Source organism: Ascaphus truei, chromosome 11, assembly GCF_040206685.1.
Source record: "Ascaphus truei isolate aAscTru1 chromosome 11, aAscTru1.hap1, whole genome shotgun sequence".
Lineage (NCBI taxonomy): Eukaryota > Metazoa > Chordata > Amphibia > Anura > Ascaphidae > Ascaphus > Ascaphus truei.
In genome coordinates, this window is record NC_134493.1 from 28,202,331 (window position 1) to 28,228,261 (window position 25,931).

At 53.1% G+C, this 25,931-nt stretch overlaps 1 protein-coding gene across 3 annotated transcripts in view; it reads left to right on the top strand.

The window, feature by feature from the left end:
• The first annotated feature begins 2,695 nt into the window (after positions 1 to 2,695).
• DAGLB (diacylglycerol lipase beta) overlaps positions 2,696 to 25,931 on the top strand; it is a 54,155-nt gene continuing 30,919 nt past the window's right edge. Inside the window, exons 1-8 of one of the 3 annotated variants that reach the window (XM_075565423.1) lie at positions 2,696 to 2,972; positions 10,501 to 10,652; positions 12,645 to 12,819; positions 13,311 to 13,572; positions 16,499 to 16,621; positions 24,566 to 24,693; positions 25,498 to 25,624; positions 25,721 to 25,804. In XM_075565423.1, the coding sequence (XP_075421538.1) occupies positions 2,878 to 2,972; positions 10,501 to 10,652; positions 12,645 to 12,819; positions 13,311 to 13,572; positions 16,499 to 16,621; positions 24,566 to 24,693; positions 25,498 to 25,624; positions 25,721 to 25,804 (1,146 nt within the window). In that variant the 5' untranslated portion in view covers positions 2,696 to 2,877. The remainder of the gene's footprint in view (positions 2,973 to 10,500; positions 10,653 to 12,644; positions 12,820 to 13,310; positions 13,573 to 16,498; positions 16,622 to 24,565; positions 24,694 to 25,497; positions 25,625 to 25,720; positions 25,805 to 25,931) is intronic. The other 2 variants (XM_075565422.1, XM_075565425.1) reach the window with 2 other exon arrangements.

Sequence of the window (25,931 nt, forward strand, 5' to 3'; positions counted from 1 at the left end):
TGCAGCGCTGGTTTTATACCTCTGTGTATCCCAGTGCATGTTACTGCAGCGCTGGTTTTATACCCGTGTGTATCCCAGTGCATGTTACTGCAGCGCTGGTTTTATACCTCTGTGTATCCCAGTGCATGTTACTGCAGCGCTGGCTCTATGTATCCCAGCGCATGTTACTGCAGCACTGGTTTCATACTTCTGTGTATCCCAGTGCATGTTACTGCAGCGCTGGTTTTATACCCGTGTGTATCCCAGTGCATGTTACTGCAGCGCTGGTTTTATACCTCTGTGTATCCCAGTGCATGTTACTGCAGCGCTGGTTTTATACTCGTGTATCCCAGTGCGTGTTACTGCAGCGCTGGTTTTATACCTCTGTGTATCCCAGTGCGTTACTGCAGCACTGGTTTTATACCTCTGTGTATCCCAGTGCATGTTACTGCAGCGCTGGTTTTATACCTCTGTGTATCCCAGTGCATGTTACTGCAGCGCTGGTTTTATACCTCTGTGCATCCCAGTGCATGTTACTGCAGCGCTGGTTTTATACCCCTGTGTATCCCAGTGCATGTTACTGCAGCGCTGGTTTTATACCTCTGTGTATCCCAGTGCGTGTTACTGCAGCACTGGTTTTATACCTCGGTGTATCCCAGTGCGTGTTACTGCAGCACTGGTTTTATACCCCGGTGTATCCCAGTGCGTGTTACTGCAGCACTGGTTTTATACCTCTGTGTATCCCAGCGCATGTTACTGCAGCGCTGGTTTTATACCTCTGTGCATCCCAGCGCATGTTACTGCAGCGCTGGTTTTATACCTCTGTGTATCCCAGCGCATGTTACTGCAGCACTGGTTTTATACCTCAGTGTATCCCAGCGCATGTTACTGCAGCACTGGTTTTATACCCCTGTGTATCCCGGTGCGTGTTACTGCAGCGCTGGTTTTATACCCCTGTGTATCCCGGTGCGTGTTACTGCAGCGCTGGTTTTATACCTCTGTGTATCCCGGTGCGTGTTACTGCAGCGCTGGTTTTATACTTCTGTGTATCCCGGTGCGTGTTACTGCAGCGCTGGTTTTATACCTCTGTGTATCCCAGTGCGTGTTACTGCAGCGCTGGTTTTATACCTCTGTGTATCCCAGCGCATGTTACTGCAGCGCTGGTTTTATACCTCTGTGTATCCCAGTGCATGTTACTGCAGCGCTGGCTCTATGTATCCCAGCGCATGTTACTGCAGCACTGGTTTCATACTTCTGTGTATCCCAGTGCATGTTACTGCAGCGCTGGTTTTATACCCGTGTGTATCCCAGTGCATGTTACTGCAGCGCTGGTTTTATACCTCTGTGTATCCCAGTGCATGTTACTGCAGCGCTGGTTTTATACTCGTGTATCCCAGTGCGTGTTACTGCAGCGCTGGTTTTATACCTCTGTGTATCCCAGTGCGTTACTGCAGCACTGGTTTTATACCTCTGTGTATCCCAGTGCATGTTACTGCAGCGCTGGTTTTATACCTCTGTGTATCCCAGTGCATGTTACTGCAGCGCTGGTTTTATACCTCTGTGCATCCCAGTGCATGTTACTGCAGCGCTGGTTTTATACCCCTGTGTATCCCAGTGCATGTTACTGCAGCGCTGGTTTTATACCTCTGTGTATCCCAGTGCGTGTTACTGCAGCACTGGTTTTATACCTCGGTGTATCCCAGTGCGTGTTACTGCAGCACTGGTTTTATACCTCTGTGCATCCCAGCGCATGTTACTGCAGCGCTGGTTTTATACCTCTGTGTATCCCAGCGCATGTTACTGCAGCACTGGTTTTATACCTCAGTGTATCCCAGCGCATGTTACTGCAGCACTGGTTTTATACCCCTGTGTATCCCGGTGCGTGTTACTGCAGCGCTGGTTTTATACCCCTGTGTATCCCGGTGCGTGTTACTGCAGCGCTGGTTTTATACCTCTGTGTATCCCGGTGCGTGTTACTGCAGCGCTGGTTTTATACTTCTGTGTATCCCGGTGCGTGTTACTGCAGCGCTGGTTTTATACCTCTGTGTATCCCAGTGCGTGTTACTGCAGCGCTGGTTTTATACCTCTGTGTATCCCAGCGCATGTTACTGTTGTTGCTTTTATTTTTATGCTATAAAGGTTGTGTTCTCGTTACTTTTTGCGCCCTCCTTTCTTTTTGCGCCCTCCTTTCTTTTTCTTCTGCTGTTGATGTTCCCTGCAGAGGACGGGTTATCTTATACAGGGGCAGCAATTTACAACCTTGACACCCATCTATGGACTTTGTATGGACTTTTTTGGTTTTGCCATCACTTCATACTGACTCAGTCTTTCGGTAAAGTGCTGCCTAATTCACTTGTGGAATTTCTGCAGTCAATCGTTGCCTTTTGGCATCTAACAGTTGTTATTATTCATCACCTGTGCAGCCTGTTGTTGATATAGTGTTTGCTGCTATGAGGGATATACCGCAGGCACCTGTGGTATAGTCACCGATTCTTGAACCTTAGGGTTAATCACTCTACTGACCGCATCACTTACCCCCCACCTCATGTGTAGGGGCTTGTGACAAGAAACAAAGTAAAAAAACTAAAAACACCACTCCATTCAACCGGAAAATAGAGAGATCAATGTCAGTTCTGCTGGCTGAAGACAGGATCACATGTTAATAAAGTTTGTTTATAAAAAAAAAAAAAAAAAAAGTGCCTCCACGGTCTCCTGTCACAAGCAACTGTTTCCGCACGGTCCATAAACAGTGAGACACAGCACGCGGACGGGCGAGATGTTCCAGAGGGCTCCGATTGTAAACACCCCTCCCCCGGGAAACAGGGCACAAAGCACACACGCCCGCCCCGGACAGGCCTGAGTGTTCAGGGGGAGGTGAGAGCCGCTTCCCTCCGCAGGATGCCCGGGCTGCTCATGTTCGGCAGGCGCTGGGCTATAGCTAGTGATGACCTGGTGTTTCCCGGGGCCTTCGAGCTGCTCATCAGGGTGATCTGGTGAGTCATGTCACTGTGAGTGCTGACACTATCGTGCCACTGTGAGTGCTGACACAGTCATGTCACTGAGAGCGCCGACACTATCGTGTCACTGTGAGCGCCGACACTATCGTGTCACTGAGAGCGCCGACACTATCGTGTCACTGTGAGCGCCGACACTATCGTGTCACTGTGAGTGCTGACACAGTCATGTCACTGAGAGCGCTGTCACTGAGAGCGCCGACACTATCGTGTCACTGTGAGCGCCGACACTATCGTGTCACTGTGAGCGCCGACACTATCGTGTCACTGTGAGCGCCGACACTATCGTGTCACTGTGAGTGCTGACACAGTCATGTCACTGAGAGCGCTGTCACTGAGAGCGCCGACACTATCGTGTCACTGTGAGCGCCGACACTATCGTGTCACTGTGAGCGCCGACACTATCGTGTCACTGTGAGCGCCGACACTATCGTGTCACTGTGAGCGCCGACACTATCGTGTCACTGTGAGCGCCGACACTATCGTGTCACTGTGAGCGCCGACACTATCGTGTCACTGTGAGCGCCGACACTATCGTGTCACTGTGAGCGCCGACACTATCGTGTCACTGTGAGCGCCGACACTATCGTGTCACTGTGAGCGCCGACACTATCGTGTCACTGTGAGCGCCGACACTATCGTGTCACTGTGAGCGCCGACACTATCGTGTCACTGTGAGCGCCGACACTATCGTGTCACTGTGAGCGCCACTGTGAGTGCCGACACTATCGTGTCACTGTGAGCGCCACTGTGAGTGCCGACACTATCGTGTCACTGTGAGTGCCGACACTATCGTGTCACTGTGAGCGCCACTGTGAGTGCCGACACTATCGTGTCACTGTGAGCGCCACTGTGAGTGCCGACACTATCGTGTCACTGTGAGTGCCGACACTATCGTGTCACTGTGAGTGCCGACACTATCGTGTCACTGTGAGTGCCGACACTATCGTGTCACTGTGAGCGCCACTGTGAGTGCCGACACTATCGTGTCACTGTGAGCGCCGACACTATCGTGTCACTGTGAGCGCCGACACTATCGTGTCACTGTGAGCGCCGACACTATCGTGTCACTGTGAGCGCCGACACTATCGTGTCACTGTGAGCGCCGACACTATCGTGTCACTGTGAGCGCCGACACTATCGTGTCACTGTGAGCGCCGACACTGTCGTGTCACTGTGAGCGCTGTCACTGTGAGTGCTGACACTGTCATGTCACTGAGAGTGCTGACACTGAGAGTGCTGACACGTCATGTCACTGAGAGTTCTGACACTGTGAGTGCTGACACTGTCACGTCACTGAGAGTGCTGTCACTGAGAGTGCTGACACTGTCATGTCACTGTGAGTGCTGACACTGTCACGTCACTGTGAGTGCTGTCACTGTCACATCACTGTGAGTGCTGTCACTGTGAGTGCTGACACTGTCACGTCACTGAGAGTTCTGACACTGTGAGTGCTGACACTGTCATGTCACTGTGAGTGCTGACACTGTCATGTCACTGTGAGTGCTGACACTGTCATGTCACTGTGAGTGCTGTCACTGTGAGTGCTGACACTGTCATGTCACTGAGAGTTCTGACACTGTGAGTGCTGACACTGTCATGTCACTGTGAGTGCTGACACTGTCATGTCACTGTGAGTGCTGACACTGTCACTTCACTGTGAGTGCTGTCACTGTCACGTCACTGTGAGTGCTGACACTGTCATGTCACTGTGAGTGCTGTCACTGTGAGTGCTGTCACTGTGAGTGCTGTCACTGTGAGTGCTGTCACTGTCAAGTCACTGTGAGTGCTGTCACTGAGAGTGCTGACACTGTCCTGTCACTGAGAGTGCTGACACTGTCCTGTCACTGAGAGTGCTGACACTGTCCTGTCACTGAGAGTGCTGACACTGTCCTGTCACTGAGAGTGCTGACACTGTCCTGTCACTGAGAGTGCTGACACTGTCCTGTCACTGAGAGTGCTGACACTGTCCTGTCACTGAGAGTGCTGACACTGTCCTGTCACTGAGAGTGCTGACACTGTCCTGTCACTGAGAGTGCTGACACTGTCCTGTCACTGAGAGTGCTGACACTGTCCTGTCACTGAGAGTGCTGACACTGTCCTGTCACTGAGAGTGCTGACACTGTCACGTCACTGAGAGTGCTGACACTGTCACGTCACTGAGAGTGCTGACACTGTCACGTCACTGAGAGTGCTGACACTGTCACGTCACTGAGAGTGCTGACACTGTCACGTCACTGAGAGTGCTGACACTGTCACGTCACTGAGAGTGCTGACACTGTCACGTCACTGAGAGTGCTGACACTGTCACGTCACTGAGAGTGCTGACACTGTCACGTCACTGAGAGTGCTGACACTGTCACGTCACTGAGAGTGCTGACACTGTCACGTCACTGAGAGTGCTGACACTGTCACGTCACTGAGAGTGCTGACACTGTCACGTCACTGAGAGTGCTGACACTGTCACGTCACTGAGAGTGCTGACACTGTCACGTCACTGAGAGTGCTGACACTGTCACGTCACTGAGAGTGCTGACACTGTCACGTCACTGAGAGTGCTGACACTGTCACGTCACTGAGAGTGCTGACACTGTCACGTCACTGAGAGTGCTGACACTGTCACGTCACTGAGAGTGCTGACACTGTCACGTCACTGAGAGTGCTGACACTGTCACGTCACTGAGAGTGCTGACACTGTCACGTCACTGAGAGTGCTGACACTGTCACGTCACTGAGAGTGCTGACACTGTCACGTCACTGAGAGTGCTGACACTGTCACGTCACTGAGAGTGCTGACACTGTCACGTCACTGAGAGTGCTGACACTGTCACGTCACTGAGAGTGCTGACACTGTCACGTCACTGAGAGTGCTGACACTGTCACGTCACTGAGAGTGCTGACACTGTCACGTCACTGAGAGTGCTGACACTGTCACGTCACTGAGAGTGCTGACACTGTCACGTCACTGAGAGTGCTGACACTGTCACGTCACTGAGAGTGCTGACACTGTCACGTCACTGAGAGTGCTGACACTGTCACGTCACTGAGAGTGCTGACACTGTCACGTCACTGAGAGTGCTGACACTGTCACGTCACTGAGAGTGCTGACACTGTCACGTCACTGAGAGTGCTGACACTGTCACGTCACCGAGAGTGCTGACACTGTCACGTCACCGAGAGTGCTGACACTGTCACGTCACCGAGAGTGCTGACACTGTCACGTCACCGAGAGTGCTGACACTGTCACGTCACCGAGAGTGCTGACACTGTCACGTCACCGAGAGTGCTGACACTGTCACGTCACCGAGAGTGCTGACACTGTCACGTCACCGAGAGTGCTGACACTGTCACGTCACCGAGAGTGCTGACACTGTCACGTCACCGAGAGTGCTGACACTGTCACGTCACCGAGAGTGCTGACACTGTCACGTCACCGAGAGTGCTGACACTGTCACGTCACCGAGAGTGCTGACACTGTCACGTCACCGAGAGTGCTGACACTGTCACGTCACCGAGAGTGCTGACACTGTCACGTCACCGAGAGTGCTGACACTGTCACGTCACCGAGAGTGCTGACACTGTCACGTCACCGAGAGTGCCGACACTGTCACGTCACCGAGAGTGCCGACACTGTCCTGTCACCGAGAGTGCCGACACTGTCCTGTCACTGAGAGTGCCGACACTGTCACGTCACTGTGTTATTCATGTCTTTAGCCATCAATGAAGGGGGTGATCTCCCAATCCCCATGCACATACAACAACATGGCTGTAAATAATATGGATAATTCATGAACCTGGCTTAATATGAATATTATGGATGCAAATGTATCATTAACGGATATGGATTATTAATGTAGATAATTAATATGGATTCATATCAATAGTATGGCTAATTCATGTATACAGAAGGCCATGCTGTCTTTGTAGCAAACGGTGCAAATAACGCTTATAGCTCAAAATTGGAGCCTGTCCAACTCCATTTCAATTGTGCATCTTTGCGCCTACGTACCAAACTTACATTTCTCCACTAGTTATATCCCACATAAGCGCAGAAAAAACAATAAAACTTTATTATTAATAATAATAATGATGAACAACTATGCATGTGATAATTATTTACAGTGATTTCATACTGATTAGCCTACTCCAGCCATTCATACACTTCCTCACTATATGATATACTTGCCATTACACCTAGATATTGAGAGGTATTTCACTCCGGATACACTCTATTACCCTAGAATAGAGACGGGATGTACCCCCAAACTACTTACCTTATATCCAGGAGTCTAGAGCTGCCTCACCGATGGGGATTTTCACAATCACTGTAAATAATGATCACATGCGTCGTCGTTCATTATTATTAATAAAGTTGTATTGTTTTTTCCCCGCTTATGTGGGATATAACTAGCACCCTTTACCTCCATATTTGCCAGTGGTGCCTTTGAGGTTTATTGCATACCTCCTCAATGAGGAATATCTGTATCCTAGGACATACTGAGTGGTACCGAATATATTTGATGTACTCCGAGTGCATATTGATAGGGATCTTATGTGAGTGCTTTACTCAACATACACTGTGGTTCACGATCTGTATTATCCCTCTGTACCCAAACCCTGATACGGACATAAACGGTTTTTGGCTGAGCGGCTGGTCACTGATAGTGGAGTCACGAGATATCATTAGATGATATGACACTGGGGTTTTGTGTTTGCCTTCCTCTGGATAATTTACTGCAAGTACCAATATAGGATAAAGTGTCTGTCATCTAAATTTAGCACAGGTTGAACTTGATGGACGCATGTCTTTTTTTCAACCTCATCTACTATGTAACTATGTGACAATAAAATACTAGTTCTAAATAAAAAATACACAATTCTATTTGAATTTAAATTGTATCAACCAGGTTATTCAACATAACGCAATGTGCAAAAAAAAAATTCACACAACAAATTGTGTCATGTGTTAAGTCTTCATTTTCGGAATTTGTATTGCGTTTTTGCACTGATGAAATCTGTTAGTACATAGGTCGCTATATATTAAAGATATATTTCTAATGGTAACTCCCGCGGGTAGATAACAAAAGAATCAAATGTTGCACTCGCATTCTTCACTGTAAATAACTGCTATAAGGAATGCAGTCCGCATACACCTTATAAGAAGGTGGTTTCACATGCTTCCATTTAAATACCTTTAATTCTATACACAGCTCAACCCCGTTATAGCGCGATCCGTTACAACGCGAATCCGCTTATAACGCGATGTGAGCGTGGCTCCCAATAATATGCAGTACCATGGTGCAGATCACCTACCGTGCCGTTTTCTAGCCTCTCCTGTGCCCTGCTGGGATGACCAGGGCATGTCCTGTCCCAGATGGCAGGGAACTGGCTGCCTGTGTCTCCCCCACCCCCCTCTTCGGCGTCAAATGACGTCACGTGACCCCACTGCGTCATTTGACGCTTGTTACCATGGCAACGCGTCGCTCTGACGCTCTCTGTTCAGGGGGATCACAGGTACAGAGACACACACACGCACCAAGAGTCGCGAGCGCACGCACCGAGAGGTACATGCACCGGGACGCGTACACACCGAGACGCACGCGCGTGCACACACCAAGACACGCACGCACAGAGACGCACGCACACAGAGAGAGGCACGCACACCGAGAGGCGCACGCACGTGACGCGCGCGCACACACACGCAGAGGGAGGCACGCACGCACACACACACACAGAGGGGCACACACACACAGAGAGGGGCACACACACACGCACACACACACAGAGAGGCATGCACACACACACACATACAGAGAGAGGCACGCACACGCACACACACATACAGAGAGAGGCACGCACATGCACACACACATACACATACAGAGAGAGGCACGCACACGCACACACACATACAGAGAGAGGCACGCACACGCACACACACATACACATACAGAGAGAGGCACGCACACGCACACACACATACAGAGAGAGGCACGCACACGCACACATACATACAGAGAGAGGCACGCACACACACATACACATACAGAGAGAGGCACGCACACGCACACATACATACAGAGAGAGGCACGCACACACACACACACATACAGAGAGAGGCACGCACACGCACACATACATACAGAGAGAGGCACGCACACACACATACACATACAGAGAGAGGCACGCACACATACACAGAGACATACAGAGACACACAGACACACTGTCTCTTTAAGGCAGCTGCTCTGATTTTCCTCTCTCTCCCTGTCAGCCAGAAGCTGAAGGCAGAAGCAGGGAGAGGTGAGAGCTGCCAGCTGCTGCTGCCGAGTCAGTCCTGCATGGGGGTGTCGCTGTGCCACCGGGTCTGGGACAGCTGGGAGAGTTATCCCAGCTCTCCCCCTGCTGCGGCCGCGGAACCCCTGAGGGGTGCAATGCTAGCAAAAAATTTTTTTACCGCGATCCGCATATAACGCGATCAGCTTCTTTGGACCCCAAGCACCGCGCTATAACTGGGTTCAGCTGTAGTTCATAATAAGGCAATGTTAAAGGAATCCTCCCCCCCCCCTCCCCAACTTTCTTTTCTTTACATGACTGTGAAGCAGGGGATCCCCTTGACTGCAAATAGTGTGTTGCAGCACTGGGTTTCTCCTACTTTCCATTCATGTAAAGAAATGGGTGCATTGAATCGGGGGAAGCTGCAACTTTTAAGATTTTGTAGGGGGAAAAAGTGCTTGTTGCAAGCAAAAGATAAGAGTGATGAAACTGTGTATGGCAAAAGATAAGAGTGATGAAACTGTGTATGGCAAAAGATAAGAGTGATGAAACTGTGTATGGCAAAAGATAAGAGTGATGAAACTGTGTATGGCAAAAGATATGACCGTTGAAACCGAGTCTTGCAACATAACTGTCAGTAAACTTGAATCTATGGCATCATTTAGTATTTCTCAACGTACGTTAATGCTTCTGAGAGCTTCCAAGGATGCAAATCCTAATAGTTTAAAAACGGAAGACACAGGACAGTAATTGTTGTGTTTGCCGGTATAAAACACATTTCAAAATGTTTTGGCCATGCCTGTTCAGTGACTTTTTTTTGGATCTGGCGTTTCATTGGATTTTATATACACGCACGCACGCACGCACGCACACACACACACACACACACACACACACACACACACACGTTGATACCCTTATTTTAAACTATAATCAGACATACCTCTCCAGATATTAAGTTTAAGAAAACCATGAATAGCTAATCAAACCAAAATATTTAGGGGGGAATTCTCTATACACTGAAGCAGCTGTTCCGACCGTTTTCAGAGAAAAATCCCCATTTAAGTCTCTACGGATTTTGTCATAAAAACGTCCACCTCACACCAGATAATTTCCCTCTCAGTGTATGTTTCATGTTATTTATATCAGTCCAATGAGCCCGGGAAAGTGTTGATTCGTTTATACAAAGTGAAGATATGATAACTAAAATGTTGGTTTTGTTGGCTTTCAGGTGGATTGGGATACTTGTCCTTTATTCTGTTCACAAAGGAAACTTTGAATGCGTCGGAGGACCGGTGCTGCGGAGTTATTTAATCGTCCTTATTGTCTTATTGGCTGCGATAATATGCGCTGTATCCGCCATTGTGTACGTCAGCATGCGAGGTAGGTACCAAGCTTTGCCTTTTTTTATTTTTTATAACAGGATGGTAACCCGGGGGCGGGATCCTCCAGAGCTGGACCTCACAATTTTCAGCTCCCAGAACCCTTACGTTCAAGTTACTTCCTGTTTTTGAAACGGGCGTCGCGTAGGAAGCCGCGACCGTCGATGCTGCGACTTGCCATTGGCCTGATATTTAGCAGCCATTTTGTTTCCCCGTGGAGGGAGATTTAGGCTAGGTAACTCCAACAGTAAGTATCTCCAGAACCAGGGTGGTGGGAGGGAGGGATCGTAGAAGCTGAAAATAGTGCTTCTGCTTCACCTCCCGCACCCCTCTCCCCCACTCCCCTTGTTTCAATCCACAAAAAAATGGGTAAACAAAGAGTGGGGCGATTTGCTGCTTTAAGGACGTAGAAGGGCTCAGTATGTTTTTATTGGCTCAGAGAAATGGAAGGAACCGTCATGTTGCAGCTCGTAGTCTGCAGCGGGAATACGTTTATCAGTAATATTGCTGGGTGCAGTTCATAGCTTAAGCAATGTAGCAAGTGGATGATTTAAAAGGCTAATATGTTAACTCCTTCACTGCTGAGATCCACCTGTGAAGCGATGAGCAAATCACTTTTGGTTGCAACTCAATCAGTAGCTTTAACATAGAAAACATGAATAGTCCCGTTTTTTTGCTCATGCAGAAGGATTCCGGTGATTGTAAATCCTACTCTCGGGTGACTGGTTAGCAACTGCGTTGCTGCAGGATGTAAACTAACATGTTTCTATAAACACAGACGCAAAACGTGTCCTGGCAATAGGTCTTCCGTGTCGGTTTTCCCTGTCTCTCGAGATGTAAAAGTGTGCATCCTGTTGGCAGCACATTTAATGTGAAATATTGTATTCATTATCATTCGTTGCGTGGGTGCAGTGGAGGAGGAGCTGCAGGAGTTGGGTGACGTTTATGCATTTTAACATCCACTAGCTGTCGGGTTTAGTGAATAAGACTGCGTCGGGCTCAGATGTGAGGCGGTCCCTGCGTGACACGTATTCTCATGTCCTTTGTACCTGTGTTTGATTCAGACCATGTGATAGTTTGGAATCTGCAGCAGGCTAGAACAAGTTGCATTTCTCCTATGTACTGTACTCGCTTTGAGAACTTGGGGGCAGATATACGTTCTGTCGGTTAGACAAGGGTATTAACATTTTCCACCCAAGGCGATACTCTTGTAGCAGCTTTTCATTCTAGAATACAAAAACGGGTATAAACCCATATGGAGACTCGTTCTGCGCCTGATGCTGTAATTCCATGTTTCATCTGGCTACATTCCCACCAATGCTGTGCTAAGTCATGTCAAATCTCTCCATACATTCCACGTGTGCAGCCGTATTATCATTATTTCCCAGCTGAGTCCGTGTAACTCTAATACCCACAAAACGGTGTAAATGGGAATGGAACATTTTAGATGCTTCCGTTTCGCAGCGACGAAATTATCTTCACAACAGCCGATTCGCCGCTGGAACCTCTGACGCCGGCCGCTTCGAAGGGAAGTTTTATTATTGGTTAGGGTAGAGGGTTCATTAAAGGGTTTTAGCGGTTAGGGTAGTGGGTTCATTTAAGGGTTTTAGTAGTTGGGGAAGGGGGTTTAGGGTAGAGGATTGTTAGAGTAGGGTGTTTTGGGTAAGCGGTTTTAGTTTAGGGGGTTTACTTACCTTAGCGGTCGGCGGCGGAAGCTTCCGGCGGCGGAGAGAGTCGCGGCGATGCATCGGTGGCCATTTGGTCGCGGAGATGTGCCCGCGGGAGCAGTTTTGTGCTGTGGATGGTCCTCCCTGGGGGGCGGGGGCCCACGGGGGCTGTTTTTGCACGATGGAATGCGTCCACGGGGGGCCGTTTCGCCGGTGGAATGTGTCGGGAGGGGCCATTTTAATGCGCCCGGGGGTGTCGTTTTCGTGTGGGGGCAGTGCAGATTCCACGTATATGTAAATATTTTCTGCTATATATTTTTCCCCAGGTACAATATCCAACCCGGGGCCCAGGAAGTGCATGCCAAAATTGGTGTATGTACGTCTCGCTCTCTATCTGCCTGAATTGGCGTGGGCAGTATTGGGCGCTATTTGGGTGTCGGATAACAGCGTACGTTGTGATGCAGCGGTGGTGCATGTCATTCTACTTACAGTTATCGCAAGGTAATCTCATTCTCCAGTAAGACCCAGCAGGGTTTGACAACCGATGTCTCATTTAAAGGGGCAATCCTATCAGATTTAACTAGTGGCAATTATATGTTTAATGGGTTAAATGTAGCAATGTCTGTTTCTGGATCGGGGAGGGGGGGGGGGGGGGGGGGGAGTATTTATTACACTGATTCTCAGAGGAATGGGTGCGATGGTTATTACTTACAAACCTGAAGTTCAGCTACTTTTGTTTAAATGTACAACTTTATAGCTCCATTCTTATTTCTCTCGCTTATTCTGGAACATAAACATTGAATCTTTTGTAAGATGGGTTCCACAGATTGCCCCCACGTTGAACAGGTTTGGCCGTTGGTTTTCCTAACACAGGCATAGATCTGCTGCTTTTGTAAGACACTTTAAACGAATGGCAGGGAGCAATGTGGAGCAAACAGCAGAACCGTCAGGCTAACTCTGCCGCCAATTCCTGTCTCTCTTGCACCTTGCAGTTGGGTTATCGTCCTCTTCACCACGATCGCCATTGTTATTGTTTTCGACCCACTGGGGAAAAAGAAGGCTTTGTACTTGGCGAGCAGCGACGGCCACAACTTGGAAAGCAGCCAGTCACAGCAAGTGCTTTACAACGTCAAGAAAGCGGCAACAAGAGTGTGGGAGACCCGCGTCCGACTCCTGTGCTGTTGTGTAGGGAATGACAATGACAATCGGGTGGCTTTCTCCAGCATCGCAGAACTCTTCAGCAGTTACTTCTCCGTAAGTACAAAAGGAATCACCAGGAAATGTACGGTGACGTGTGTGCCTCCAAAAAAATGCAACCTGGTCTTATGAGTTCAATACTATTGTACGGTTTTAATCGTCTTAATTTCAATGGAAAGGTCATTTGCAGCCTCTAATCGCATACCGCGTGATTTACACCAGATTGTATTTGGAGGACGGATTGGTAGAACATGATAGGGGTTTATTACACTGCAATAGTGCTTTTCGGGACACTATATTGTACAGAAACCCCAATTTTTGGTAGTGTCCCGATCAGCACTATTGCAGTCTAATGAACCCCCAATGTCTGTGTTTTGAGAACTTTCCAAGGTTTTGCTGGTTTCCGCATCCCAGGATACAACAACATATTTCCGTCGGTTGTAGTACATGCAGTGATGATACTGAAGATTGCATGTTTGCTGCTTGGACTTACGCAGCATGGCGTTATACATTACATGCGGGATCCATTGAACGATTTCCTGGATCATGACTAAAATATGAATACACCAGATCATGTTTGATAACTCTCACTTTACTGCAACGCTAGGGTGCCTCACTAAAGGGTTTAGTCTAGATCCGCCAAAACGTCAGATCAGGCGCTTCAGCAGATGTAGAATAAGCCCCTATCTAAATGGGCCTTACTGTCTGAAGCCTCTGGAAATCCTTAGTAAAGGCAACAGGGATTTTGGGGCAAAAATGGCCCGACTATCGGCTTGGAACAATATAGAATAAGGTCCCGAATATCCTAGGGCTTTTCTAATCTCATTGATCGCCTTCACAGGCTTGTGACCGCTGTAACAGGAAACCGTTACAGGGGATTGTAATTAACTTAGGAAGACATGTGCCTTCAGGGCAAGAGCAGGACTAGAACGGGCGGCCATGTTCTGAAACTGGAGGGCGGCAGCTAAGTGGCAACGTGAGAAAGTACTTCACAGAAAGGGTGGTGGGTTCATGGAGTAGTCTCCCAGCAGAGGATGGGAGGGGTTAATACAGTAAGGGAAAGCAAACATGATTGGGACAGACATAAGGCTATAAAGGAAAGAGTAGTGTCTGCGGTTTGACAGCAGACCGGAGGATGGTAGGTTGGCCAAGTGCCTCTTATCTGCCGTCACAGTCTATTTTTCATTCTGTTGAGCGCACCTGGTATCAGCATGTTTCACTCTTATATTGTACAAAATACTAAAGACTATAAAATGGCTTCCATACCCGGTACAGATACGCGCTATGTGATACGCGGCACATTTTCCTAATGCATCATATTGTTCAAAGGAATATCACATAAAGAAGAAGCTGGTACGATTTCAGCCGGTAAGATTGTTACAACTCTTCTTCTCCTTCTTCTCTTTCTTCTTCTCCTTCTTCTCTTTCTTCTTCTCCTTTTTCTCCTCCTCCTTCTTCTCCTTTTTCTCCTTTTTCTCCTTTTTCTCCTCCTCCTTCTTCTCATTTTTCTCCTCCTCCTTTTTCTCCTTTTTCTCCTTCTCCTTTTTCTCCTTCTCCTTTTTCTCCTCCTTCTCCTTTTTCTCCTCCTCCTTCTTCTCCTTTTTCTCATTTTCTCCTCCTTCTTCTCCTCCTCCTCCTTTTTCTCCTTCTTCTCCTTTTTCTCCTCCTCCTTCTCCTCCTTCTCCTTTTTCTCCTTCTTCTCCTTTTTCTCCTCCTCCTTCTCCTTTTTCTCCTCCTCCTTCTCCTTTTTCTCATTCTCCTCCTTCTCCTTTTTCTCCTTCTTCTCCTTTTTCTCCTCCTCCTTCTCCTTTTTCTCATTCTCCTCCTTCTCCTTTTTCTCCTCCTTCTCCTCCTCCTTCTTCTCCTCTTTCTTCTCCTTTTTCTCCTCCTTTTTCTCCTTTTTCTCCTCCTTCATCTCCTTTTTCTCCTTTTTCTCCTCCTTCTTCTCCTTTTTCTCCTCCTCCTTCTTCTCCTTTTTCTCCTCCTCCTTCTTCTCCTTTTTCTCCTTCTTCTCCTTTTTCTCCTTTTTCTCCTCCGCCTTCTCCTTTTTCTCCTCCTCCTTCTTCTCCTTTTTCTCCTTCTCCTTTTTCTCCTTTTTCTCCTTCTCCCTTTTCTCCTCCTCCTTCTCATTTTTCTCCTTTTCTCCTCCTCCTTCTTCTCCTCTTTCTTCTCCTTTTTCTCCTCCTTCTTCTCCTTTTTCTCCTTTTTCTCCTCCTCCTTCTTCTCCTTTTTCTCCTCCTCCTTCTTCTCCTTTTTCTCCTTTTTCTCCTCCTCCTTCTTCTCCTTTTTCTCCTCCTCCTTCTCATTTTTCTCCTTTTTCTCCTTTTTCTCCTCCTCCTTCTTCTCCTTTTTCTCCTCCTCCTTTTTCTCCTTTTTCTCCTCCTTCTCCTCCTCCTTCTCCTTTTTCTCCTTTTTCTCCTCCTCCTTCTCCTCCTTCTCCTCTTTCTCCTTTTTCTTCTCCTTTTTCTCCTCCTTCTCCTCTTTCTCCTCTTTCTCCTCCTTCTTCTCCTTCTTCTCCTTTTTCTCCTTTTTCTCCTCCTCCTTCTTCTCCTTTTTCTCCTCCTCCTTCTTCTCCTTCTTCTCCTTTTTCTCCTCCTCCTTCTCCCTTTTCTCCTTTTTCTCCTCCTCCTTCTCCTTTTTCTCCTTTTTCTCCTCCTTCTTCTCCTTTTTCTCCTCCTCCTCCTTCTTCTCCTCCTCCTTCTTCTCCTCCTTCTCCTTTTTCTCCTTCTCCTTTTTCTCCTTCTCCTTTTTCTCCTCCTCCTTTTTCTCCTCCTCCTTCTTCTCCTTTTTCTCCTCCTCCTCCTTCTCCTCCTCCTTCTTCGCCTTTTTCTCCACCTCCTTCTCCTTTTTCTCCTTTTTCTCCTTCTTCTCCTTTTTCTCCTTTTTCTCCTCCTCCCTTTTCTCCTCCTCCATCTTCTCATTTTTCTCCTCCTCCTTCTCCTTTTTCTCCTCCTCCTTTTTCTCCTCCTCCTTCTCCTCCCAGGACACAGACCTGGTGCCTAGTGATATTGCTGCAGGGCTCACTCTTCTTCACCAAGAGCAAGACAAGGTGGAGCTGAGCAGGGACCCTGAGGAGGTGGTGTGCCCCTCGCCTGCTACCCCCGCGGTAAGCACTTCTTATTTGCGCTTTATGACAGGGATACCTCACTCCATCGGCACTAGAAGAAGAGGGGATAAGTTGCATGTTCCTCCAGCTCCTAAGAGTTTTGATCTGCAGTTCATTACACTTGTACTTTGTGAAAGCAAACAGAGCCTATTGGTTGACCCCAGCAGTCCGCACCGCACCCTGAGAAGCATCTTAATTTCAACCCCTGGTGACCCCCCTGGTTACTGAGACACATACTGGGATAGGTGTAACCAGTACTTCTGCATTTTTAATTCCCTTGCATGGCCCGGGCCAATAAAAACCGCGACGGATGACATAGTGACTTCCTATTGTCCAGCGTAACGTTGGAGATTGAACCCGCCATTTTGTTTCCTCTGGGGGTTGGCGGTACCAGCACCACCTTTTCCAGGGGTGTATCTCGGGAACCACAGGATTCTTGGAGCTGAAAATAATGCGTTTCAGTTCCGGGACCCCCTGCCCCACAGCCATGTAAAGAGAAAGGGGGGGGGGGCACAAATAAAGAAGAGAGAAAAAAAACAGCAGAGGCCACTGCTCCTCTCAGAGAGATGTGCTGCCACATACACATAATGAGATGTGACTGGAATGCAGCACACAGACCACAGCGGTCTCCTAGACATGGGGTGTTCAAATGAAGGCCCGCTGTCTGAACTCGGCCCGCCACTTGGTTCAATCAGGCCCTCAAATTATCCCGGTTTGGGCCAGGAGGAGGAGAGCAGCAGGGCTACCCGGCTGCGTCAACACTGCAGCTTCTGGCCAGCAGATGGTGCTGCAGAGTTCTCCATAGTCGCTTCTCCCTTGATCTCCCATCTTCTTGATCTATAGTGTGTGTATTGGTAAATGTGTGAGGACTGGGGGGATAGAGGATGGGGCGGGGGTGGAGGGAGGATGGGGTGGGGGTAGAGAGCGAGAGAGGATGAGGGGGAGAGGTGATGAGGGGGGGAGAGCGAGAGGGGATGGGGGAGAGGGAGAGAAGATGGGGGAGAGAGGATGGGTTGGGGGAGGGGGTGGGGGAGAGAGCGCGAGAGGATGGGGTGGAGGAGAGAGTGCAAGAGGATGGGGTGGGGAGAGATGACGGGGTGTGGGAGAGCGAGAGAGGATGGAGGTGGAGGAGAGAGCACGAGAGGATGGGGTGGGGGAGAGAGCGCTAGAGGATGGGGTGGGGGAGAGAGGATGGGGTGCAGGAGAGAGCGCGAGAAGATGGGGAGGGGGAGAGAGCGCAAGAGGATGGGGTGGGGGAGAGAGGAGGAGGGTATGTGTGCAATGTAGATTCCATGTTTATACTGTCGTTAGTAAGAAGCACTTGACAGATTACTTTTCTTTATTAATCTGGCCCTCCACTAAAAACACCCCTGTGTTAGTGTGTTTGCTGCACCGCCTCGCTGCAACGCCCCGTTTCCTTGCTGCACCGCCTCGCTGCAACGCCCCGCTACCTTGCTGCACCGCCTCACTACCTTGCTGCACCGCCCCACTACCTTGCTGCACCGCCTCGCTACCTTGCTGCACCGCCCTGCTACCTTGCTGCACCGCCTCACTACCTTGCTGCGCCGCCTCGCTGCAACGCCCCGCTACCTTGCTGCACCGCCCCGCTACCTTGCTGCACCGCCTCGCTGCACCGCACCGCCTCTCTGCAACGCCCCGCTACCTTGCTGCACCGCCTCGCTGCACCGCACCGCCTCTCTGCAACGCCCCGCTACCATGCTGCACCACCTTGCTGCACCGCACCGCTACCTTGCTGCGCCGCCTCGCTGCACCGCCCCGCTACTTTGCTGCACGCCCCGCTACCTTGCTGCAACGCCCCGCTACCTTGCTGCACCGCCTTGCTGCACCGCCCCGCTACCTTGCTGCACCGCCCCGCTACCTTGCTGCAACGCCCCGCTACCTTGCTGCACCGCCTCGCTGCAACGCACCGCCTCGCTGCAACGCCCCGCTACCTTGCTGCACCGCCTCGCTGCAACGCACTGCCTCGCTGCACCGCCTTGCTACCTTGCTGCGCCGCCTCTGCAACGCCCCGCTACCTTGCTGCACCGCCCCGCTACCTTGCTGCACCGCCCCGCTACCTTGCTGCACCGCACCGCCTCTCTGCAACGCCCCGCTACCTTGCTGCACCGCCCCGCTACCTTGCTGCAACGCCCCGCTACCTTGCTGCACCGCCTTGCTGCACCGCCCCGCTACCTTGCTGCACCGCCCCGCTACCTTGCTGCAACGCCCCGCTACCTTGCTGCACCGCCTCGCTGCAACGCACCGCCTCGCTGCAACGCCCCGCTACCTTGCTGCACCGCCTCGCTGCAACGCACTGCCTCGCTGCACCGCCTTGCTACCTTGCTGCGCCGCCTCTGCAACGCCCCGCTACCTTGCTGCACCGCCCCGCTACCTTGCTGCACCGCCCCGCTACCTTGCTGCACCGCACCGCCTCTCTGCAACGCCCCGCTACCTTGCTGCACCGCCCCGCTACCTTGCTGCACCGCCCCGCTGCAACGCCCCGCTACCTTGCTGCACCGCCTCGCTACCTTGCTGCACCGCCCCGCTACCTTGCTGCACCGCCCCGCTACCTTGTTGTAACGCCCCGCTACCTTGCTGCACCGCCCCGCTGCACCGCCCCGCTACCTTGCTGCACCGCCCCGCTACCTTGCTGCAACGCCCCGCTACCTTGCTGCACCGCCCCGCTACCTCGCTGCACCGCCCCGCTACCTTGCTGCATCGCCCCGCTACCTTGCTGCCTCGCTGCAACGCCCCGCTACCTTGCTGCACCGCCTCGCTGCACCGCCCCACTACCTTGCTGCACCGCCCCGCTACCTTGCTGCATCGCCCCGCTACCTTGCTGCAACGCCCCGCTACCTTGCTGCAACGCCCCGCTACCTTGCTGCATCGCCTCGCTGCAACGCACCGCCTCGCTGCAACGCCCCGCTACCTTGCTGCACCGCCCCGCTACCTTGCTGCACCGCCTCGCTGCAACGCCCCGCTACCTTGCTGCACCGCCTCGCTGCAACGCACCGCCTCGCTGCACCGCCCCGCTACCTTGCTGCAACGCCCCGCTACCTTGCTGCACCGCCTCGCTGCAACGCCCCGCTACCTTGCTGCAACGCCCCGCTACCTTGCTGCAACGCCCCGCTACCTTGCTGCACCGCCTCGCTGCACCGCCTTGCTACCTTGCTGCGCCGCCTCTGCAACGCCCCGCTACCTTGCTGCACCGCCCCGCTACCTTGCTGCACCGCCCCGCTACCTTGCTGCACCGCACCGCCTCTCTGCAACGCCCCGCTACCTTGCTGCACCGCCCCGCTGCAACGCCCCGCTACCTTGCTGCACCGCCCCGCTGCAACGCCCCGCTACCTTGCTGCACCGCCTCGCTACAACGCCCCGCTGCCTCGCTGCACCGCACCGCCTCTCTGCAACGCCCCGCTACCTTGCTGCACCGCCCCGCTGCAACGCCCCGCTACCTTGCTGCACCGCCTCGCTACAACGCCCCGCTACCTTGCTGCACCGCCTCGCTGCAACGCACCGCCTCGCTGCAACGCCCCGCTACCTTGCTGCACCGCCTCGCTGCAACGCACTGCCTCGCTGCACCGCCTTGCTACCTTGCTGCGCCGCCTCTGCAACGCCCCGCTACCTTGCTGCACCGCCCCGCTACCTTGCTGCACCGCCCCGCTACCTTGCTGCACCGCCTCTCTGCAACGCCCCGCTACCTTGCTGCACCGCCCCGCTACCTTGCTGCAACGCCCCGCTACCTTGCTGCACCGCCCCGCTACCTTGCTGCACCGCCCCGCTACCTTGCTGCACCGCCTCGCTGCAACGCCCCGCTACCTTGCTGCACCGCCTCGCTGCAACGCACTGCCTCGCTGCACCGCCTTGCTACCTTGCTGCGCCGCCTCTGCAACGCCCCGCTACCTTGCTGCACCGCCCCGCTACCTTGCTGCACCGCCCCGCTACCTTGCTGCACCGCCCCGCTACCTTGCTGCACCGCACCGCCTCTCTGCAACGCCCCGCTACCTTGCTGCACCGCCCCGCTGCAACGCCCCGCTACCTTGCTGCACCGCCTCGCTACCTTGCTGCACCGCCCCGCTACCTTGCTGCACCGCCCCGCTACCTTGTTGTAACGCCCCGCTACCTTGCTGCACCGCCCCGCTGCACCGCCCCGCTACCTTGCTGCACCGCCCCGCTACCTTGCTGCAACGCCCCGCTACCTTGCTGCACCGCCCCGCTACCTCGCTGCACCGCCCCGCTACCTTGCTGCATCGCCCCGCTACCTTGCTGCCTCGCTGCAACGCCCCGCTACCTTGCTGCACCGCCTCGCTGCACCGCCCCACTACCTTGCTGCACCGCCCCGCTACCTTGCTGCATCGCCCCGCTACCTTGCTGCAACGCCCCGCTACCTTGCTGCAACGCCCCGCTACCTTGCTGCATCGCCTCGCTGCAACGCACCGCCTCGCTGCAACGCCCCGCTACCTTGCTGCACCGCCCCGCTACCTTGCTGCACCGCCTCGCTGCAACGCCCCGCTACCTTGCTGCACCGCCTCGCTGCAACGCACCGCCTCGCTGCACCGCCCCGCTACCTTGCTGCAACGCCCCGCTACCTTGCTGCACCGCCTCGCTGCAACGCCCCGCTACCTTGCTGCAACGCCCCGCTACCTTGCTGCAACGCCCCGCTACCTTGCTGCACCGCCTCGCTGCACCGCCTTGCTACCTTGCTGCGCCGCCTCTGCAACGCCCCGCTACCTTGCTGCACCGCCCCGCTACCTTGCTGCACCGCCCCGCTACCTTGCTGCACCGCACCGCCTCTCTGCAACGCCCCGCTACCTTGCTGCACCGCCCCGCTGCAACGCCCCGCTACCTTGCTGCACCGCCCCGCTGCAACGCCCCGCTACCTTGCTGCACCGCCTCGCTACAACGCCCCGCTGCCTCGCTGCACCGCACCGCCTCTCTGCAACGCCCCGCTACCTTGCTGCACCGCCCCGCTGCAACGCCCCGCTACCTTGCTGCACCGCCTCGCTACAACGCCCCGCTACCTTGCTGCACCGCCTCGCTGCAACGCACCGCCTCGCTGCAACGCCCCGCTACCTTGCTGCACCGCCTCGCTGCAACGCACTGCCTCGCTGCACCGCCTTGCTACCTTGCTGCGCCGCCTCTGCAACGCCCCGCTACCTTGCTGCACCGCCCCGCTACCTTGCTGCACCGCCCCGCTACCTTGCTGCACCGCCTCTCTGCAACGCCCCGCTACCTTGCTGCACCGCCCCGCTACCTTGCTGCAACGCCCCGCTACCTTGCTGCACCGCCCCGCTACCTTGCTGCACCGCCCCGCTACCTTGCTGCACCGCCTCGCTGCAACGCCCCGCTACCTTGCTGCACCGCCTCGCTGCAACGCACTGCCTCGCTGCACCGCCTTGCTACCTTGCTGCGCCGCCTCTGCAACGCCCCGCTACCTTGCTGCACCGCCCCGCTACCTTGCTGCACCGCCCCGCTACCTTGCTGCACCGCCCCGCTACCTTGCTGCACCGCACCGCCTCTCTGCAACGCCCCGCTACCTTGCTGCACCGCCCCGCTGCAACGCCCCGCTACCTTGCTGCACCGCCTCGCTACCTTGCTGCACCGCCCCGCTACCTTGCTGCACCGCCCCGCTACCTTGTTGTAACGCCCCGCTACCTTGCTGCACCGCCCCGCTGCACCGCCCCGCTACCTTGCTGCACCGCCCCGCTACCTTGCTGCAACGCCCCGCTACCTTGCTGCACCGCCCCGCTACCTCGCTGCACCGCCCCGCTACCTTGCTGCATCGCCCCGCTACCTTGCTGCATCGCCCCGCTACCTTGCTGCACCGCCTCGCTGCACCGCCCCACTACCTTGCTGCACCGCCCCGCTACCTTGCTGCATCGCCCCGCTACCTTGCTGCAACGCCCCGCTACCTTGCTGCAACGCCCCGCTACCTTGCTGCATCGCCCCGCTACCTTGCTGCACCGCCTCGCTGCAACGCCCCGCTACCTTGCTGCACCGCCCCGCTACCTTGCTGCACCGCCTTGCTGCACCGCCCCGCTACCTTGCTGCAACGCCCCGCTACCTTGCTGCACCGCCTCGCTGCAACGCCCCGCTACCTTGCTGCAACGCCCCGCTACCTTGCTGCAACGCCCCGCTACCTTGCTGCAACGCCCCGCTACCTTGCTGCACCGCCCCGCTACCTTGCTGCACCGCACCGCCTCTCTGCAACGCCCCGCTACCTTGCTGCACCGCCCCGCTGCAACGCCCCGCTACCTTGCTGCACCGCCCCGCTGCAACGCCCCGCTACCTTGCTGCACCGCCTCGCTACAACGCCCCGCTGCCTCGCTGCACCGCACCGCCTCTCTGCAACGCCCCGCTACCTTGCTGCACCGCCCCGCTGCACCGCCCCGCTACCTTGCTGCAACGCCCCGCTACCTTGCTGCAACGCCCCGCTACCTTGCTGCAACGCCCCGCTACCTTGCTGCAACGCCCCGCTACCTTGCTGCACCGCCCCGCTACCTTGCTGCACCGCACCGCCTCTCTGCAACGCCCCGCTACCTTGCTGCACCGCCCCGCTGCAACGCCCCGCTACCTTGCTGCACCGCCCCGCTGCAACGCCCCGCTACCTTGCTGCACCGCCTCGCTACAACGCCCCGCTACCTTGCTGCACCGCCTCGCTGCACCGCACCGCCTCTCTGCAACGCCCCGCTACCTTGCTGCACCGCCCCGCTGCAACGCCCCGCTACCTTGCTGTAACGCCCCGCTACCTCGCTGCACCGCCCCGCTACCTTGCTGTAACGCCCCGCTACCTCGCTGCACCGCCCCGCTACCTTGCTGTAACGCCCCGCTACCTTGCTGTAACGCCCCGCTACCTTGCTGCACCGCCCCGCTACCTTGCTGTAACGCCCCGCTACCTTGCTGTAACGCCCCGCTACCTTGCTGTAACGCCCCGCTACCTTGCTGTAACGCCCCGCTACCTTGCTGCACCGCCCCGCTACCTTGCTGTAACGCCCCGCTACCTTGCTGTAACGCCCCGCTACCTTGCTGCACCGCCCCGCTACCTTGCTGTAACGCCCCGCTACCTTGCTGCACCGCCCCGCTACCTTGCTGTAACGCCCCGCTACCTTGCTGCACCGCCTCGCTGCACCGCCCCGCTACCTTGCTGCATCGCCCCGCTACCTTGCTGCACCGCCCCGCTACCTTGCTGCACCGCCCCGCTACCTTGCTGCATCGCCCCGCTACCTTGCTGCACCGCCCCGCTACCTTGCTGCACCGCCCCGCTACCTTGCTGCATCGCCCCGCTACCTTGCTGCACCCCCCCGCTACCTTGCTGCACCGCCCCGCTACCTTGCTGCATCGCCCCGCTACCTTGCTGCATCGCCTCGCTGCAACGGTATTCAGGCATTTTGTTCCATTTTTGAGGCAATTTGACTTTAACATACACACGGATCCCAAACCATTACTTCATTCCCTTTTCCCCCCGCGCCTCGTTGAAGGATCTCGGATCTCAATGCCGCGGGTGATGATTTGTGGAACGCTCACTCATTGAAAGCTTACAGGGCCGTTTCTCCAGCACCATGCAGCTGTCAGGAACAAACACGCGTGTCTGTGATAAAGGAAAGCGCAAACGCAATGCTTTGTGTGTGTCCGTTCCTTTTTATTGAAGTTCTTGCCTTGAAAGTGACCATGTTCTGGGCACTGCAACGTGTACAGATGGGTAACGTGTAACAGGCAGCTTACTACTGACAGCAAAGCGGTGATCTCCGTATAGATATGAACGCACTGCTTCCTAGATGGAAATCTTAATGTAATCTTTGCAGGTTGTGTTTGCAAATTGTTCATACTAGTTATAAATAAACTGGATGTTTTGATTTTTAATTGAAAGAAGCTTTATTGTCTGGAATGCGGCTACGAATAATTTTCAAACTTGTCGAACAATGTGCAGTGTGTATGTTGTTTCAGAGCGGAGACTTGGATATAGAGCTGGCTAAAGCAGCTCACTATATGCAGTTTGCAGTGGCTGCCTATGGCTGGCCCCTCTACATATACAGCAATCCTCTCACTGGCCTGTGTAAGCTATGCGGAGACTGGTGAGTAACAATCAGGTGTAAGTACCATCCATACTTCTTCCGGTGTAAACTTGTAGTATTTAGAATACTAGTCCCCTAAAGTATTTGTTTTGAACAAAACACCAATTATCAAGAAATGCTTTTAAAGAAAAACAATGTAATAATACTCTAATCACCAGACAACAAAAAGTATAGGCAGATATCCCACAGTGATATGGCACAGTGCAAATAACAAAATGGGTGACATGCTTTGTGACATGCCAATATCAGCATTAGAATTAGATGCAGTAACACTGATCTTCAGCACAACGTTATATGATATTGGTTTGATGTAACAGAAAATATCCTCTGTGTAGCTGAGTATTGCACGTCCTGTCAGGATAGATGTTCACTTCCCCTGAAGTCTTTTAATAATAATAATAACAGCATGTTCTTGTATAGCGCTGCTAGTGTTACGTAGCGCTTTACAGAGACATTTTGCAGGCGCAGGTCCCTGCCCCGTAGAGCTTACAATCTATGTTTTTGGTGCCTGAGGCACAGGAAGATAAAGTGACTTGCCCAAGGTCACAAGGAGCCGACACCGGGAACTGAACCAGGCTCCCCTGCTTCCCACTCAGTGCCAGAGTCCGTGTCCTTGCTCACCGAGTTGCTCCTTTTCCAGTTATATAGTCGGAAGTAGAAGTTGCCAAAAGGAAATAGTGGTGAGAATGTAACGGCAAATGGAGCATTGCTTAGGAAGAGATAAAGCAGCGGATACAAATGTTCCTGATTATACACATGTTGGATAGTTTGCTAATTCAAGGCTCTGTGTGTTGTTTTCCTCAGTTGCCAAAACAGAACTGCGCAGCATGATATTGTGGGCGGTGACCACCTGAACTGTCACTTTGGATCCATCTTGCAAACCACAGGGCTCCAGTACCGAGATTTTATCCATATCAGCTTTCACAACAAGGCGAGGCAGCGGGACACGGGGCGCGCCCCTATTCCCCAGCATAAGAATTGGTGTTTATTGCCTTCTTCCAAGTTTAATCACTTCTGTTTTCTTTAGATTTATGAGATTCCCTTTTTTGTGGCCCTGGATCATAAAACAGAAGCCATCCTAGTAGCTGTGAGGGGGACATTGTCTCTGGAGGTACATACTGTAACCAATACACTGTAAATGAATCATGTTTGGGGTCAAAATGTGAAAACAGTCGTATTACATGGTGTAATTATACAGATTCTTCATATACTTCCAACTCAAAACTACGCTTCCTTAT